The sequence below is a fragment of the Hydra vulgaris genome, chromosome 03 (genome assembly GCF_038396675.1).
Source record: "Hydra vulgaris chromosome 03, alternate assembly HydraT2T_AEP".
Lineage (NCBI taxonomy): Eukaryota > Metazoa > Cnidaria > Hydrozoa > Anthoathecata > Hydridae > Hydra > Hydra vulgaris.
In genome coordinates this window covers 35,095,001-35,115,000 of record NC_088922.1, presented here as the reverse complement: position 1 = coordinate 35,115,000, position 20,000 = coordinate 35,095,001, and the positions used below count along the sequence as shown (strand labels likewise).

At 23.9% G+C, this 20,000-nt stretch overlaps 2 protein-coding genes across 13 annotated transcripts in view; both read left to right on the top strand.

Moving 5' to 3' along the window:
- The window catches only part of LOC100215212 (suppressor of fused homolog), a 25,446-nt gene extending 20,924 nt beyond the window's left edge, over positions 1-4,522 (top strand). The window contains exons 10-11 of the mRNA XM_065793013.1: positions 3,090-3,158; positions 3,895-4,522. Of these exons, the coding sequence (XP_065649085.1) occupies positions 3,090-3,158; positions 3,895-3,972 (147 nt within the window). The 3' untranslated portion in view covers positions 3,973-4,522. The remainder of the gene's footprint in view (positions 1-3,089; positions 3,159-3,894) is intronic.
- A 3,458-nt stretch (positions 4,523-7,980) lies between these two features.
- The window catches only part of LOC101234803 (M-phase phosphoprotein 8), a 46,613-nt gene continuing 34,593 nt past the window's right edge, over positions 7,981-20,000 (top strand). For 7 of the 12 annotated variants that reach the window (XR_010637534.1, XR_010637535.1, XR_010637536.1 and 4 more), the window contains exons 1-7: positions 7,981-8,088; positions 8,321-8,394; positions 9,003-9,170; positions 10,062-10,248; positions 11,398-13,379; positions 13,450-13,566; positions 14,847-14,922. Coding sequence is in view for 4 of the 12 variants with exons in the window: in XM_065793008.1 (XP_065649080.1) it covers positions 8,326-8,394; positions 9,003-9,170; positions 10,062-10,248; positions 11,398-13,379; positions 13,450-13,566; positions 14,847-14,922 (2,599 nt within the window). In the remaining 8 variants the exon portion in view is untranslated. The remainder of the gene's footprint in view (positions 8,089-8,320; positions 8,395-9,002; positions 9,171-10,061; positions 10,249-11,397; positions 13,380-13,449; positions 13,567-14,846; positions 14,923-20,000) is intronic. The other 5 variants (XR_010637539.1, XR_010637540.1, XR_010637541.1 and 2 more) reach the window with 1 other exon arrangement.

The window sequence follows — 20,000 nt, the reverse complement described above, 5'->3', positions numbered from 1 at the left end:
TCAATGATCCCTAACAACATCTTTAGGAAGATGTAACTACATCTGGAAATTTTTCTCCAAGTTCAATAACATCTGGAAGAATTTCCTCAAATGTAATGACAAATGAAAAAAATCTTATATGTAACTACATCTGTTTAAAATGATGCATTATTAGTTAACATTTTTTTTCAGATGTAATTACATTTGAAAAAAATCATATATGTAACTACATCTGGTTAAAAATGCATTACTATATAATAATTTTTGCCTGATACAATTACATCAGAAAAAAATTCTGAAGTTATTCTAAATATAATTAAAAAGGTGTAACTACATCTGTAGAATCCACAGATGTAATTGTACAGATGTAGTTATTCTTAACATAATTGAAAAATGTAACTACATCTGTAAAGTCTCGAGATGTAGTTGCACAGATATTATTATACTTTGATAATTAAAATGATGTAATTACAACTGTATATATCATACTTTTTACACAGATGTTATTAGACATCAATGGAATTTCAGATGTTGTTGAACAGATGTAATTATACCTCAGTGTATTTACAGATGTTGTTGGACAGATGTTATTATACCTCATTATATTTACAAATTTTGTTAGACAGTTATTATTACCCATAGCAAAAACTAATGTTGCTACCCTGACCTGAACTTTGGAGGCTCCTTTTAGTGCTCTGAAATCCTGCATTGATTTTAATTAAAGCCCAAAAGTTAGAATAACTCACCATAAATGTTGAAATTTAGCACAGGGTGTTAATTTTTTCAATCTGGAGAGGAGAAATTAATTTTTGCACTTAGGTAGATAGGTCAACCTGTTATCAGTTTTTAAAGTTAGCAAACCATATTTAGCAAACTTTTGGTTTGTTAACTTTAAAGATAATAATGCTTTGAAAAGTCTCTGCCTGTAAAATATTTCAATTTTATGGTCTTTCTCAGTCCTAATATTGGTATTAGTCAATCAATGTTAAGATGTTATATGTTTTTATAATAAGTTCCAGGGCTAAATTTTAGAAAATAGAGACTAGAAACAAATACAATTGTGATGTGAGAAGTGATATTTGAGAGTACCATCATATCCCAACATCGTTTACTATGAGAAGTTGGAAAAATTTCTACTTAGTTTAGAAAGATTTTATTGCAACAAGGTTAAATCCTTAATAGAATTAATGTTTGCAACATTTCATTTGAAACAATATATAATTGTGTGTACTTAAGAATTTGCTTATATTCTTCAAAAATGTTGTAACTAGATTTGTCTAATCAGAGATTTGTATTTTATATTTGTTGTTCAATTTATTTGAATATTTTCTTTCTCATTTTTATTTTTTATAAAATCTTTTCTTATAATCTAATTTGACAGTTCCTTCTGTTTCCAATATAATCTGCATAGTAATGTGCAGAGGGTAATGCTATGCATATTTTTTCCAGTAAACCTTTTTATTTACTTTACTTTTTCATTGAAACCAAGATATTTGTCAATTGTATAAAAAATATAAGCTTTTAGATTGTTACAATTGTTACAAATTAGATATGATTATGCATCTTTTATTATTAAGTCCATATATGTGCATATTTATACTTAAAATTTTAGTATAAAATATTCTGAAGTTTTTTATTTATTTTTCTTTTCTTTTGTGTTTCGGTTACTAAGGTGCTCCATAATAACTAATAGTTTTATCACAGAGCACCACAGATGAGCATTTAACTAGTAGGTTCATACACCCTTCCTTATTGATGCCATATATATGGCCGGAGCAGGTATGGAACTTTAGATCTCTTGATTCTGAAGCATGCGCTCTAACCAACCTGTGTTACTAAATTTGAGCGCCACTGCTGGTCAAATTTAGTATCACCCTCTAATAAATTATTTTTTAATAATAATCTTTAAGGCTTTTGATTGTTTAAATTGTTATTACAAATTTGAATCATCTGATTTAATCAAATCTGATTAACAATACTTTTTTAGTCATTTTTTAGTAATTAAAATGTTTTTTAGTTTGATTTGTGCTAATTTGATTTTGATTTATAAAATTGTTAAAATTAGGTAATTACCAATTTTATACAATTACTTAAAAAAGTTTTTGTACAAGAAAAATTGTTATAAACATGAGTATGAAAAAGGTTTAGTGAGAACTTTTATTTTTAGACCTGAATAAATGAATTACATTACTTTTGGCATTAATTACATTACTTTTGGCATTAATTACATTACTTTTGGCATTAGAAAAAGCAAATTTTAAAATAAATGTCTGAAGCAACTTCTATACAGAGTTTGATTGGAAAACAACCAGTTATAAGATATTTGCAATTTGCTCATTAATTGCATGGAACCTTAGTAGCTGCTGACATACTGTTATAAAATTTGTTACAAAAATATTATAGAAAAATATCAGCAATTTTACTTGTGGCTAATAAAACTTGCTTCTGGTAGATATCTTATTATTGCATTATTACATCAAGAGTAAGAAATTGATGAACAAAATTTTATTTATTGAACTTGAGAAAACTAATCATAACTTAATAATTATCTTTTTGATCTGCAAAGATTCTTTCAAAAAAATTTGAAATGTCAAAAACAATCAAAGCCTTGAAGTAATACAATCAATTCCTAATATACATATTAAGTATATGAGTATACAAATTTTATCTGATAGTTATTAAAATTTCCTTGTTATTTGATCATATCTGATAGTAATTAAAATTTTTTTTGTTATTACATTAAGCCTGATATTAAATCTTTTTATTGCACAATTTGCTTCTGCCAATCTTGAACCAAAAAAAAAAAAAATTAAGTTTGCGGTTCATATTTCAATATCAATATTTTAATACAAAATATTTTATCAAGAATGCATTAGAATTTTCAGTTTTTAATAACATTAAAGAAAATTTTTTTTTTGTTAAAGAAGTTTTTTATTACTATTAATTTATTAAAACTATTAATATATTGCAACATTCAAAATTATTTTTATTTTCTAACATACATTTTTAAAATTATCAGTTTCTGACAATATTAATAGAAAAAACTTTTGTTTGGTTTTTTGTTTTTTTTTATATGCATTTTTAAAACTAACACTTCAGTATTGTTTCAGGTTTTGGTTACTGATGACTTTCTGGAGATTTTGGTTAAAGATTTAGAGGAACTACAAAGACCTCATAAAGTATATTGTTTTTTGGGGACTTAGGCAAAAATAGTTTTATAAAGCATTTTGTGTAAACAGTAGTGTGCAGAATAGTTACATTTTATCTTACAGTGTTTATAATATGAAGTATTTGTATACATAGTTTCTAGTATGCAGTAATTATATTGATAGTTTGTACTATGCAGTATACTTACTGTTTGAAATATGAAGTACTTATTGTTTATAATTTGAAGTAAACATTTAGTATTTATATATGCTCTTTGGTCTCAGGACAGCATAAAGTATAATAAATGAAGTAAAAGTATAAATGAAGTAAAAGTACAGATAAGATTATCACAACATCAATGCTATAAATCAGATAAAAAGATTTGATGGTAATTGTTTATTTGGATTCTGGAGCTCAGTTTTATGACATTTATTATTATTAGTTCAAGATTTTTCAAATAAATTTCAGTATTGCTTAGTCATGGAGGCAGCTTTGTGCAAGTAGTTCATTAAAGAGTACTTTAACATTCATAATTTAGTAAAGTTAAAATTTTAAAAGTTTTCAGCTATGTGTTAAGTGTTTTATGATGTTAGGCAGTAAAACATTGATAATGGGTGGTAAATATGTACATGGAAAGATGCATATCCACATATGCATCGAGAAAGCGAAAATGATAATTGGTTCTTATAAAATCTAATATTAAAGCTGTTCAAAATATTGAAGATTTTCTTTACAAATTTGTTAAAGTTTTAGATATTTGTTATTTAGTTAAAGTTACCACGACTTTATGTTTGGCCTGAACAAAATCTTATGATAACAGTTACGGATGATGGAGTAAATGTGTGATAGATAACAATGACTTATGATGCAGTAAATATGTAATAGATAATGGAGTTCATTATTATTTTATTATGGAGTACATCTGTATTAGATAACTGAATTCATTAAACCTATTTATAATTTAATTTTTGTAACATCATTTTACATAACTAGTTTTAATTTTTTTAAATTTTAACTTTTGTTTGGATTTTTTATTTTTATACTGTTCTAAATAAAGATTTAAAATATTATAAAACTACTGACTGCTAAAAATGTAATTTTTATTAAAATTCAATAGTTTAATAGGTTTTTTCTGAATTTTTTTTCATTGGGTTCATAGTTCATTGGATTTTTGTAAGACTTATATTAAATATTTTATTTAATTTTTTTATTGGGTTTATTGTTCATTAGATTTTTGTAAGACTTTTATTGAATATTTTATTTCATTTTTCATTTTATTAGAAAGTATTTTTTTATTCAGATATGTAAATATGCTGTTTTTATTATAAATTGTTTTTATTAAAAACACAATGTTTTATTTTGTACAGATTTTTTTTTCAAGAACAAACTTATCAGATATTTCTTATTTATTAAGCAAATAAACCACATCATTCTTATTTATAAGACCACACTTACCTCATTTATTTTATATTGCTGATTAAAGTCTACTTTAATCAACAATATAATAGGTAATGGCTAGGCAATGGTTTTAATACATACATTGGCTTGACACTTTGTACACTTGACACTTTTTAGACAAAGAAGCATATAAAAGAGTAATAATATATTTATATTTTTTATTATTATTCAGAAAGATTGTCTCACAAAAATTTTAAATAATAGATAAAAAAATTTAGCATTTATAGTATATGTATTTACATATTAAATTTATTTAATTTAACAATTGTATATACATACATAAGTACATACATACATACATACATACATGCATTCATATATATACATATATATATATATATATATATATATATATATATATATATATATATATATATATATATATATATATATATATATATATATATATATATATATATATATATATATGTGCATACATACATGCATACATACATACATACATACATAAATACATACATACATGCATTCATATATATATATGTGTGTGTGTGTGTGTGTGTGTGTGTGTGTGTGTGTGTGTGTGTGTGTGTGTATACATATATATATATATATATATATGAGAGTAGCATTCAAAAGTACTTTTACTACTTGTTTTCGCATAAAAAAAAGTATTGACAGTAGGTGGAGATCGTTTATTTTTTTTTTTTTGGACTTTTCATTAATATATTTTAAATAATTATTTTTGCTTGGATCAAAAGTATTTTTACTTTCAAATAAATTTGAAAAAAAAAAGTGAAAAAATGAGGATAACTATCAAAGTTCTCATATCATGACACTACCACTTCCGTGTTTTATGGTTGGTAGTGTACCAGGGGTCTTTTCTTTCATTTTTTGGATGTCTAACATACTTAATACCATCAGCTGAAAACAAATTATATTTACTTTTATCACTCCACACCCCAATCTTGTTTATTCCAGTGTAAAAGCTCATTGGCAAATTTTTCTCAAGCTGTCCGGTTTTTTTTGAAATCAATGGCTTTTGACTATGAAATCTTCCAAATAAATTGTTGTCATGTAAACGTCTTTTCACAGTTGACTTCAAAATATTTGTTGTATTTAGAAGTAATCTGCGGTCTAGTAAGGTGAGTATCACCTTTTCTCCCTTTTAGTAGATTTCTTGGTTGACCAGATCTGGGTTTTGTTTTTAAAGTTTCCCTGCATGTTTTTATCTTGATCCATGCACATACAAACTGTTTAGATGCCATAAATTGACAAGTAACTTTCGCTTTTGTGATTCCACAATGATTAATTGCATTTACTACTGAATTACGAAGATATTCACTATATTCCTAGTGTTTTCTCATTTTTGAATAATTTTCAATAAAGTTTGCTGATAAACTTCCATGTAAATATAAAAATTTATAAAAAAAAAGATATTCAACAATCAAGAGTAAAAATTCTTTTGAACTAACCTTTTCTAAAAGACAAACTAAGTGCAATTATTTATTAAAACAAAAGAACTTCTACCAATTAAAACTATATTTGTATTGGTGTAAATTCCACAAACAAAGAATGGTTTAAATTTTTTCCGTTAAGAAGCTATTGCCCAAAAAATGATAGTAAAAATACTTTTGACTGATACTGTAAGTTTACAGTAAATACTGCCTGGCCCTGACTTTCTGTTAATGTATGTATATAAGCTGTCTATTTTTTTTTTTTTTGTATGGTGTCATCCCAAACATTAGTGAATGTACTAAAGCCTGGTAATAGTTCAATAATTGACAATAATGCTTTCCTATCTTATTCTCCTGTCATTTGGGTAGATGTTTATATGCGTATACATGCATATAAATATATATATATATATATATATATATATATATATATATATATATATATATATATATATTATATATATATATATTTCTATATATACATTTATATATATAAATATCTATATATATATCTATATATATATACATGCATATAAATATATATATATATATATAATATATATATATATATATATATATGTATATATATTATATATATATATGTATATATATACATTTATATATATAAATATCTATATATATATATATATATATATATATATATATATATATATATATATATATATATATGTATATGTATATATATATATATATTTTCTTTTTTAATTGTGTTTAATTTTTTTATATGCAACATAGTTTGCATTTATTGACTGAATTATTTAGTGGTAGATGCAGTGAGTGTACATACATTGACTAATTTTTGTATTGATTGGCACATTAAGTGTACATACATTTAGTGTACATACATTAAGTGTACATACATTAACTAAAAGTTTTTACTCTTGCAAATCTTTTAGGTAATAGAGAATTTTTTTAGTCTTAAAATTTTATTGTTGTTCTATTTATTTATTTTTAAATTTTGATTTAATAATGACAATATATGAAAATATTTTCTGAAAACTAAAAAAAGTATAAGTATATCTTGTACTGCCAAAATAGGCTTGCATTAAACTTCACTAATGATGTAATAAAATAACAATAGATGAAAGCTTCAGTAAATACATATGCTTAGGGTTTGGTCAAGCAGTATTTTCCTATGAAGAACATTTGTTAGAGCAGCTATAAAATTTAAATGAAATTTGATATAAAAATATAAAAAGTGAAGAATTTATAAATATTATATTTTATTTTTATTTAAAATATAAATATATATTTTAAATAAAAATGTTTAAATGAATAATTTTCTTGCACATTAATGACTGTATATGACCAATAATACTTTATTTTTGCTATAATATTTGTATTAAATATATAATGTTTGTATTATATATATAATATTTGTATTATATATATAATATTTGTATTATATATATTGTCGGGGATAGTGCAAAACTGCGTAACTAGCTTTGGATAATACCGCGTATCTGCAGTACATTTTTTTACTGAAAAAGTTTAAAATTTAAAATTTTTTTTATTTCAACAGATTTTGGTTTCATTTTAGTATAAAGAGTATTATTCATGTTTTTTGTAATGTCAACAACATTTTTTTTTTTTTTTGTAGTTATTTTAGGTGCTCCCAGAAGTCCTTACGGTCTTATCATAGAGCACCGCGGGAGAGCATTTAACAGGAAGTTCATGCCTTCTTCCGTACCAATGTCGCTTGTTAAGCTAGAGCTGGCGCCGAACCTAGGACCTCTGGGTTCTGAGCCATAACTCTAACCCCTGCGCCACGGCTGCTCAAAAAGTTATGTGTAAAAGATATTTGTTGTTAAAATTATTAATATCCAAATATAGTAGCCAATGCTAGTTATGCGGATTTGCACTATCCCCGACGATATATTAACATAAAAGAGATAAAATATACAATATCTTAATAAAAATAGATTGCAAAGTTGTTGTTTTTTTCAACTTTCTTAAATCTTGTTTTACAGCATTTATGACATGTTTTTTTTATTGTTACAAAGAAGAACTTTGGAATTGGTTCAATATTGTGGCTTTCATAATAGCTATCATTGGTGTTGAGATTAATGTAATTTTATCCTTTTTATAGTTATCTTTTACAAATAATTTTTTTTAATTAGTGCACTTTAAATAACACTTTTTAAAGCACACACTAACATTACACAAACAGTTTTAAAAAGTCTTCAAGTTGTTATTGCTGATTATTTAATTATAGGTTTGAACCATGTCATAAGTTTTTCAAATAAATAATGCACAAATTTTTTTTTTTTTTTATTAAAATTTTTGTTACTGTTTTTAAGGTACAATGTCTGACTTTGCTTCTGAAGATGATGTTTTTGAAGTAGAAAAAATTGTTGCATCTCGATTAGACAAAGTAAAGTTCTTAATGCATATATTTTTTAAAGAATTCAAACTAAGAATTGGATAAATGAAAAAATCCCATGGGGTGAATAAGTTAACTTGGACCAAAAATATTTGTGCAATATTTTAATTAAAACTAGTAAAAATGTTTTAAAATGTATAATAAAAATAATAATATATAAATAATATATTATTTAAAAATTTATAATAAAAATAGTATATATATAATTTTTATTTAGAAATGTTTAATAAAAATAATATATAAATAATATATTATTTATTAAATGTATAAAGTCCTATAAAAATTGACAAAGTTTACAAACTTTGTTCTAAATTTCCCTCAAGCAAATTTAAAATGTGTCTAAATCCTCTTTAATGTGTCAGCAGTCACTCTCCCCCCCCCCCCCAATCTACTGTTTTTATGTGTGAGTAATCACCCCAAATCTATCGCTTACCTATTTCTATGGTTTATCAATTGTTCAAGTTTGTTTTTTGTAAATTTGGTATTTTTGTTTTTGGTAAATTTGCTATTTTTGTTCATTAAATATAAAAGTTGAATAATTTAAAATAAAAATAAAAGTTTTAGTTTTTAAACAGACAATGATCTCATATTTTTTTCAGGATGGACTGCGTCGCGTGTTTCGTGTTCGATGGAAAGGATGTAAATCTGATGAAGATACTTGGGAGCCATTAGAAAATCTTCTCTCTTGCAATGAATTGCTTAAGCAATACAAAGAAGAACGTAGGAAAAGAAAAAAACTTAAGAAAAACAAGTTGAATGTAACAAAGGTGTGTATTTTAAAATAATGTGAGGTGTGTATTTTTAAAAGATGCACATTTAATGAATCCTTAATTTATAATAATTTGCATATAAAAATCAGAACATTTAGCTGTAAAATTTCAGACTCCTTAAATATTACTTTTTTCAATTTTTTTTTATAAGAACATCACCTAATGATAAGATGATAAAAGATTTCAAAATATAGCTTATAAAGATTATTTTTAGGGGGTTGCATTTGAAAAATTTTTTTAAATCTTAGTCAACCAGAATCTCAAAAAACAATGAGACTCAATGAAATTTTTTTTTATCAAAAAAAATTATAAATGAAACAAAATTATCAGGGGAAAAAAAAACAGTTTTTATGAAATAAAAAAAGAGAAATTTTGAATAGTTAAAAAAATTGTTTTGAAAAAATGTAAAAATCTAAAATAATAGTTTTTATATAAAATTTTCATTTTTGAGATTGACATACTCTTCAAGGATATTATCAGGGGGTTCATGCTTTTGAAGAATTTTTATTGATTTTATTAGAGACCCATCAAACATTTAAGTCTTATTAAATCCCTAATAATTGTTTTTTATTCATTTCATTATATAGAGTGCATTTAGGGACACATACAGAACACATTTAGAGGATGAGAACAGAAATATAAATCCGCACACCAAAGATGACTAAATTGATCTATAATGTTTTTATATAAAGTGTATTCATAAAAATTGTTAATGTTTTTATAGAAAGTGTTTCCATAAAAATTATTAATGCTTTTATTGAAAGTTATTTTCTATAAAAATTGTTAAAGTTTCAATAGAAGTTGTAAGAATCTGTAAGAAATCAAAAGAATCTATTGTAGTGAATTATTGTCTAAATCTTTAATGAAAATTGTTTCTTTTTTATTTAGGAGTTTGGCACCCAATCTGCTTTGTCAAAGGTAAAAGAAGAGCCAAAAGAAGAAGCCAAAACTACAAGAAAACAAGATGATTCAAAATTACAGGATAATGTTAAAAAGAAAACAGAATCAACGAGAGGTAGTTTGCCAAAGCGAAAAAAACCAGACCTTTTTTTAAATACTGACACTGATCTTGCTGGTATATTTATTATTTAAAAGATTTTTAAAAGTTTTAGTCTTTCTTTGCTTATATCAGATATATTTCAATCATTTTTATATTATATTTTTATCACATTAGAAATTGCTATTTTTATATCATTCATTATCATATTAGAAATTGCTATTTTATCATATTAGAAATTGCTATATTTGCTAGTCAGAAATATTTCAAATATTTCTGACTAGCAAAGGCCACTAAAACCACAAGGTAAAAGGTACAATATGCTTTTCAAGAATATTGTGCTGCACAAAAATACACAGGCCACTCTTTCTAATACTTAAATCTGGTTTTCTCACTAATATATAATTGTTACTTTAAAACAGATTTTTAACTGATTAATTTATAATGGTTTCTTAAAGCAGATTTTCTCACTGATTTATAATTAATGAGAAATTTTAAGTAATATGTAGTGAAATAAAAATTAAAAAAATCCTTTTTATCAAATTGAAAGTTTATAAATAAATAGTTATAATAAATGATGTTTTAATATTTAAAAAAGTGAAATTTTTTGAAATTAACTCTAAAAAAAACTTTTTTTGCTTTACTTTGGATTTTAAAAGTTTATGTTCTAAAATGTGTTATATGTCAATGATTTTTATGGGTGATTCTTTCCAATTTTTCTTTCAAGTGTTTTGAACCATTTCTAATTGACCATTAGATAATTTTAGCATTATTCATTTTTCTGGCCATTTAAAGATTTATTTGAAAATCAATCTGGTTATCAGACGATCAAGGTAGTATCTTTATGCAATGTGTTACAAAACACACTTTTATCATTTATTGCTGACAAGAGGCGTTTTTTTTCTAGCATAATAAATATCACCTAGGAAAAAAAGTTACTTGATTTATTGATAATTTATCTTATGTTTTTCAATTATCAACTGATCTACTTATTTACAAAAGTTTTGTATTCTTGTAACAAATTATTTTTTAAATAATTTGTTACAAGAATAAACACTTTACTACTAGAAAATTTATTTTATTTTAGATTTTAGGCACATCTAAGTTATAAATTTTGTTGCCACATTCTTTTTTTTTTGTGGCTACCATCTTTTTTTGTGGCCACCACCTTTGCTAGCCTCTAATCATTTTTAGTTGTTGCTCTAATAATATATTTTGCTTGAGTAGGTTTCACGAGGAAACAGCGGCATGAAATGGAACGTGCTGTAGAAGAATCAAAAAAGTTAAGTCCTGTATTATTTGACACTGAAGATTTAGCAAATGCTGATAACTCATTGAATGTTAAATCTAAATCAAAAAAGAAGAGAATTCGTAGAATATTAGACGATTCATCGGATGATTCATTAAAATCTCCAAAATTAAGTACTAGTTCAGTAACTTCAGTAGAGAATGTGTTTTCCTTTTCGAATGTATTAGGTTCTCCAAGTAACAGTTACATATCACTTGTTGATCAACTTCAAAAAAAAAGTGAAAATACCATTATTTATCCAGAAAACAATGCCATCTCTCCAGAAGTTAATAAATTAAAGGTTAATGAAAAAAAACCAACAATAAATTTAAAAAGCTTATCAGCTCTCAAATCAAAGCTTGGGTCATCAATACGAAGTTCGTCATCACCTCCTGTACCAAATACCTCTTTTTCCCCTTCTGCTCAAGGTTCTGTGTTATCTTCTCTGAGTTCTGGTTTATCCCCTCTTGATGCTAAATCTTCGTCATTCCCTCTGGTGTCAACTTTTTCATCGTCCTCTTCTGTCCAAAGTGCTCCTTTAGCTACTCCTATGAAAGATTCTTCTTTATCCGTTCCAGTACAACATTTTTCATTAAGTGGAGTTCAATTTGAAAAAGATTATGTATCTGAATATTCTAGAAATAAAGAATCGATTTCACCTACTCGAAAAAATGCTTTACCTAAAAATCAAATTCTCAATAAAGATATCAACCCTAAGACTACAGATTTTGAAAGCTCACAAACTTCAAGTTCACCTATTGAGTCTCAAAATAAAAATAAAGCTTCTAATTTGCCTTTGGAAGTTGTAATTAACAACAACATTTCAAATACTAGTTTACCTATTACTGCAGAAACATCTGGAACAGCATCATCTTTATTAGTAAGCAATCCATCTTTGTCTACAAAATTTTTGTTGTCTTCAGTTTTTTCAAAAATTAATCTTGATTCTGTATCTAGAAAAAAATCAATAAAAAAAAACAATAAGTTAACTGAATCTACTAAAAATATTTGTACAGATTCACAAACAAATCATATTGCTTTACAAATTGCTACAGATATTAGTGAAACTGCTGATAAAGTTGTTACAGGTATAAGTGAAACTGGTGATAAATTTGTTACAGATATTAGTCAAACTGCTTTTAAAATTGTTACAGATATTAGTGAAACAGGTGATAAAGTTGTTACAGGAATAAGTGAAACTGGGGATAAGGTTATTGCAGATATTAGTGAAGTTGCTGATAAAGTTGTAAATAACAAAGTTGATCTAAAAGAACAAATTAGTTCTGAATCTTTTGAAAAAAATGTTAAAGAATTTGTTATTGAAAAACCAGAAAGTAAAACTGTGTTAAATAATTTTCAATCAAATGATAAAGATTTGCATAAAAACATATCAGAAGCAAAGCAAAACTTTCAAAAGCTGGGTATAGATTTTAGTGTTTTTAAACCAAAACCAACTGTTACAATAGCAAATAAACCAAAAGATGCAGAAGATACAGCCATCAGTAATCAAAGTACAGTTTTGAGTAAAGCAACAAAAGAAGCAAAAAATGTTAAGCAGACTATAGTTGACAAATCTAAAAAACTTTCATATATTGAGTATCAAGCTAAGATTCGTAGAAAGTCATCAGAACATGCAGATACCGGTCTTTTTATAGATTTTCTAAAGGTTCCCAGTACATTAAGCGAAATCAATAGTCAACCTGATGGAGTAGACAAAGCTGTCATTCTTAATTCAAAAGTATCTGCTGAAAAGGTTGTTGCGATAGAAAAAAAAAAGGATAAACTTGTTAAAGAAATTGACTCTAGCAAAATTGATAGAAGAGAGTTGGCTAGCTCAGAAGATGTGTTAGGAACAATATTGGAAACTATAGGCCCTATTAAAGAAATCTCTTTAAAGTTAGCTGCAAATAATGAAAATAAGGTTTCTTGGTTATATTTTAGATTCTATTGAGTTTTATTGCTTTCAATATTTGACATTATTTTTGTTTCAGCAGGTAACAACAGAAAACAAAGATGTCATTATGGAGGAGAGTTTAAATGAAGAATTTTTAGATGCAAGTGATTTTGAATATGATCTTGATGATTATTCTGGAGATGAAGATGGGCTTGTGAGTTTACTGTGCTTTGTTTAGTTTTTATTTAATTAATATTGTTTTATTTTATAGTATTGTTTAAATTTTTTTATTTTTTTATTTTTGTTTTATGTTAATAACTTTTTAGATTCTTTATTTTTAATAATTTCTTACATATCAGACATTTGTTGTTATTTTTCAAGAGAAAGTTGAACTAATTACTCTACCTAGTAAAAAGAGATGGATTAACCTCCGATTTTCAATTTTTGATTTTCCAATCAAGGTTTTTTCTAAACATCTACCTTTTTCCCTCTAAGAATTGACACCCTACCCAAACAAACAAAAAATATGTATAAAAAACCAGTAAAATACATCTTATATTCTTGTATACTTGTAGAATACATAGCATTTCATACATCCCTCCTGCAATTTTTTTCCAATGATTCCAAAGAAAAGTCACAACCTTTATCTCTACAATCTATTCATCCCTTCTTTTTCCTTTTCCCATCTATAAATAAAAATAGGTTCCTGCCTAAGGATCAAGAAAGACTAATGAAAAGTTATGCTAATGAAAAGTATATGTTCATGCACGATTTGGCATCATGCCACAAAGCTAGCACATTTTTCCAATTAGGAGTGTTACAACATTCCTAGCTAAAAAAGTGTGCAATTTTGCCTTGGCAGGCATTCCCATATAAAATCTATGGGAGTTCACAAAACAGGAAGTTGCCAAAGAAACCATCGCTACGAAGCAGTAATTGATAGAAATCTTTATTAAAGAAAGGCATAACAACCCAAGTCTTCGTAAAGAAAGACATAACAACACCAAAGTCTGTATAGAAAGCATGCCCAGGCGTTTAAAAGCTATTATTGTAGCAAAGGGTGATAATGCAAAAATATTTAGATTGTTAGCTAATTTATTATGTTAATTTATTATGTTAACACTTTTTATAAAAAAATAAATAGCTATGAATAAATAGTTATTCTTAATAAAGCTAACAATAAGAATGATTAAAAATAACTACGAGTTATGTATTAAATTCTCTCTAATAATTTGGCAACCCAATGTATTTATAATTAAATTAGATTTTCAAGTTTCTTTTTACATTACATAATTTTTTTGAGAAAACAAAAAATATTAAATTTTACAAAATTAAAAATTATAGTCCTAATTTGTCAAGGTTTGTGGAACTTGTGTAGATAATTAGATATTTAGTATTCTTTGGGTGTAAAATCTTTCAAATAATAACAATGGTTTTAAGTATCATTAATGCATTACATCAAATTTAATGTTTAATAACAAAATGTTTTTTTAGTTAATGATAGCAAGTTTGACCAGCAAAAAGGTGACATATGAAACTCTTAATGCAAATACAAAGAGTCTTGATCTATGTAAGTTTTTTTATTTTTATTTTTCATGTAGTTCTTTTAGATATTAAACATTTGTTTGAGCAAATAAGATTTCAAGATTTTAAAAAACCATAAAAAAATTTTTTAAAAAGAACTTTTTTGCAAGCTCTTATAAATATTATTTAAATGATTTTTTTTTTTTTTGTTTTCTGTTTTTTTTTCTTTTCTTGTTTTTTTTTTCGCTAACTGTTTTAGAAATAAAAACTCAATTATATTTAAATGAATTTAAATATATTTTTCTAGTTTTAATTAAAATTTGGATCTAGTAAAAATCCAAAAAAAAGTTGTTTGAAGCAGATCTTTAAATAAACAGAAAAAGTTTAAACAACATAAAAAGTATAAGAAAATATCTTCATGCCATTTAGTGAGCAAACTTTTTCAGTTTAGATTAAATGAAATTTTGATTTGAGCCAAAACTTTAAACAATCTTTTTTTGTTGTTGATATTTTTAGCAGTTATTTCTTTTCACTTCATAGCTTTAATTAAATGACAAAACAGTATAACTTTGGTTTACAACTCATTAAAAAAAAAAAACACTTTTGCAAAAAATAAATTTATTTCCTCTACAACATCAAAAGTAGAGATTTTTAATCTCTACTTTTGATGTTGTAGAGATTAAAAATGATGTTAATCAAACTCTAATTAACATGTAAAACATTTTTTTCTGTTAGGAAAGTTTTCAAGGCCCATACGAATATAAATGCTTTTTTTATGATGGCATGTAACTTAGAGGAAACTAATTATTTTTTATGATGGCATGTAACTTAGAGGAGACTAATTTTTTATGATGGTATGTAACATAGAGGAAACTAATTAGCATCACAAGTCAAATAGTGAATATTATATTATACTATTCGTTAAAGAAATAGTATTTGAACCTCAAATAATTTCGTCAATAAATATACTATTTGCTATTCATTCTAATATTTGTTAAAATTTATTTTAAAGTTCAAGAATCTGATTTTGAGTTGTTTTTTTTTGTTTTTTTTTTTGTATAATTTATTGTACACATTAATGTTTGAAACACAAATAATTTACTTTGGGTATTACAGGTGTTGTTTTAAATAAAAACAGCTTAGCACATTAGCTCGTCGTGACTTTGGCATCATAAAATTATCTTTATTTATTTTATTTATGGACACTTTTTTAAACTACGGCAATAAAATAAATTACAGCAAAACAAGGACAATAAAATAAATTACAGCAAAACAAAATCTAGAAGTGTTATTTTGTAAATGTACATGTTGTGGATTGTTTATTTTGTTTCCATTTTTTTTGTTTTTAATATTAAATAAAACATTTTTTATTGTCATTTAACATAAATTAATTTCTTTCTTTTCTCTACATTTGTATAAATGAATTATAATATGTTAAATTTTTTTGTTTTCATTATTTTTAATATTATGGCTTTATAAATAATAATAATTTTTTACTTTTAAAAAGTTAAACAAAATAAAAAATATTAATTGTTAAAAAAAAAAAACTGAAGTTAATTACACTTTAACTGCACTTTTTTTTTGTGACAAACCAAGATTTAAGTTTCCAAGTACAATTTATTAAAAAGTATATATTGTTGCACTTTCACTTGGCTTATGACAAAAAAGTTGAACACTTTATAAACATTTTTGTAAATGTACATTTTTTATGCAGTGTTATAACATGTTTACAAGAAATTTAGATTTTTTTAATCAAAAATTTTTCAATATTGCACAATCTGTTGATTACATAAAACTGATGTAACTATTATAAAATATTATTTTTCTTAATTATTATTTTTCTTATAATTATAAACAAGACATTGCAAGAGTTATATTACTTCAAGCGTAAATACTTGCCATAATTAATTAAATAAAAAACTTCTATAAATATAACTCTGCTATTAATTTTTCAATACAATACATCGAGGGAGTTTAGATGCCCTCGTTATTAAATATATTTATACTTAGTAATGTTATCAAGTATATTCTTGATAACAAGGGTATCTACACTCCCTCGAAACATTATTTTGAAAAATTTTTGAAAAATTTTTGAAGCTTTTTATTTAATTATAAAAAAATGAACTCTTTATAAGATGTCACTTAAAGTTTGTAATAATTAATGTTTTTTTTATTTTTTTGATAAAACCAATCCTTATAACAAAACAAACAAAAAAAAATTAAAACATCAAAAGTACTATTTTTTAGCTAATATATTTTTTTTTAAATTCAGTAAATATTTTCGTTATTGTTTGTTATGAGAAATAGTCTAAATAAATATTCTTGCGCTTGCAAGATGATAAAGAAATTAATTTAAAGAAATCATAAAATTTTATTAAATTTCTTTTATGATTTCTTTTTTTACGTGACATATAACGTTTTTTTTTTCTTTTGCTGAACATTTTTGATGGTTTAAATAGTATAAATATCAAAGTAATTGTCATTCAAACTTCATAAGTGGTTTTTATAAGGTTAATTACTTTTATCTTACTGCTTAAACAATATCTTTAGACTTGCTTAAATATTAAGAATTGATAAAAAGAGGCTTGACTGAAATGGCTTATTGCTTATGTACATAAATGGCGCGCCACTTTACGTTTTAAAACAGGAGCTGGTATCATAACCGAACAAAGAAATTTACATAAGAACGCATGTAAAATTTGTAGCGTTAAAAGTTAAAATCAGATAATACAAAATAAAGCAACAAACAGTAGAGATTATTTAATAAAAAGATATTAGTTTTTTTTTTAATTTTTTTTTTTTTTAATACTATTTTATTATTAATAAAATTTTGGTATCCCTCCTTTGATCATATTTTCATTTAAATGACATAACAATCATTTGTTTAAAATTATTTTTATTTGCTTTTTATTTTTACTTTTTATTGTTACTTTTTATTTTTAGTATTATTTTTTTATTTGTTATTGTTATTTTTTATTTATTAACTTTTTAGCATTACTTAATTTATAATAGCACATTTTAATTATTTTTTTATCACATCATGTTGAACAAATATTACTATCTGCTAAACCTTGTTTATATTACTATTATTAACAAAGTTTAACAAACTTTGTTTAGTAAATAGTAGTTTATGTAGTAGTAATAGTAATTCAATAAACTTTGTTTATCGCATAGTACTTTTCATTTATCAAATAAAATTATTTGTTTATTGAATAGTACTATTCTTTAAACTTTGATACAGAAGTTAAATAAATAGCTATTTGTTTAATGAAAACACTACTTGCTGGTGCTTAGTTTCTATCAGCATTGACACTATTGCTTGAAAATGTAGTAGTGATAAAATTCAAATCAAGTTTTTATTTCTCCTGTTATTGATTATTTTGATTAATACATTAAACTAATAAAATTAAACAATTTTTTTAATTTTATTTAAATTTATTTTATTTGGAAATAATTAGCGTATTTTATGTAAGAGTTGTTCAAACTTTTGTAACTAAGGTTTTAGTTTTCCAGGCTCTAATCGCTGCAATTTTTTGCAAAACATTCTTATTTATTATAAGCATAAATATACCCAAGTTTAGTGTTTGCTATATGTCCTTTTAGATATATATATATATATATATATATATAAAATGTTCTTATATATATATATATATATATATATATATATATATATATATATATATATATATATATATATATATATATATATATATATATATATATATACATATCTATATATATATATATATATATATATATATATATATATATATATATATATATATATACATATATATATATATACATATATATATATATATATATATATATATACATATATATATATATATATATATATATATATATATATATATATATATATATATATATATATATATATATATATATATATATATATATATATATATATATATATATATACACACATACGCATACACACATACAAACACAGAGATGTACACTCGTGGTCACCCAGCGGTACCAGATGAATGAATTTTGTGAAGGGCGAATAAAAATGTTCCTTTGACGCAATTAAGTCTTGATTTTTATCCGCAGTTCTAATTTTTTTTTTTTTTATCTAAAATAGTAATAAAACTATTTTTAAAGTTACAGTGTCAAAGTTTGTTTTTTACATTTTCTTTTATTAATTAAAACATAATAAAATTTCATGAGCGTTTAAATGTATTTAATAAAATATTTCCTAAATAAAAGCTAAAAAGGTTTTATTGTTTAAACAAAAATACTATTTTTTTATTTTATTACAAATTTTATTTAAGGATTTAGAGATAAAGTAATAGAAATAAATTTGTCAAAAAAAAATTTTTTTTGACATGCCTTGTTAAGTAGCGTTACACAGCTTGCTTTTTTCGTTAATGTCAAAAGCATTCAGTTAAGCAAAAACTTTTTTGTAAAATATAAATTTCGAAAGCATTCAGTTAGGTCAAAACTTTTTTTTTGTAATATGTAAATTATCTTTTAATATCATTTATGTGTTGTTTATTCAGAATTTTGAATGAATGTAAAATAGTTTTGCAATTTTTATCAGAGTTTTTTTCTAATCGTCTGCTAACTAATTCATTACATAAAATTCATAACGTAAAACATCTCTCTATCATAGATCATCATAGATTATTATAAGGGAAATGAAATTAAAAACTTTTTTTTCCTTATAAATAGTGAGAAGTGTTTTTTTTGAGGTAACTGATAAAATCTATCTATAAATTGTTTATAATCTTTATTAAAAATTAAATACATAAAATACGAAAAATTAAAATAGATAAATAGTGATAAACAAGCAAAAGATTATGTTAAGTATAAGATTGTTTTAAGAAATAAATTAAAAGGAAATATAATCTTTTTCAAATACCGAATTTAGATTCAATTGATAATTTTTGTTAAATTAGTTTAAATATTTTTTAACGAGGCTTAAATTAAATTTAATTACAATGCGATACTTTAAAATACTTTCAAAATATTAATAGTTTTAAAGCTCCTGTTACAAATAAGATCTTAATAGTTACAACACATTAAAAGCAAAGGGTTTTAAAGTATTTGTAAATTGTTTTTTATATTTGTCAACACTTAGCTGTTATAAAAAAG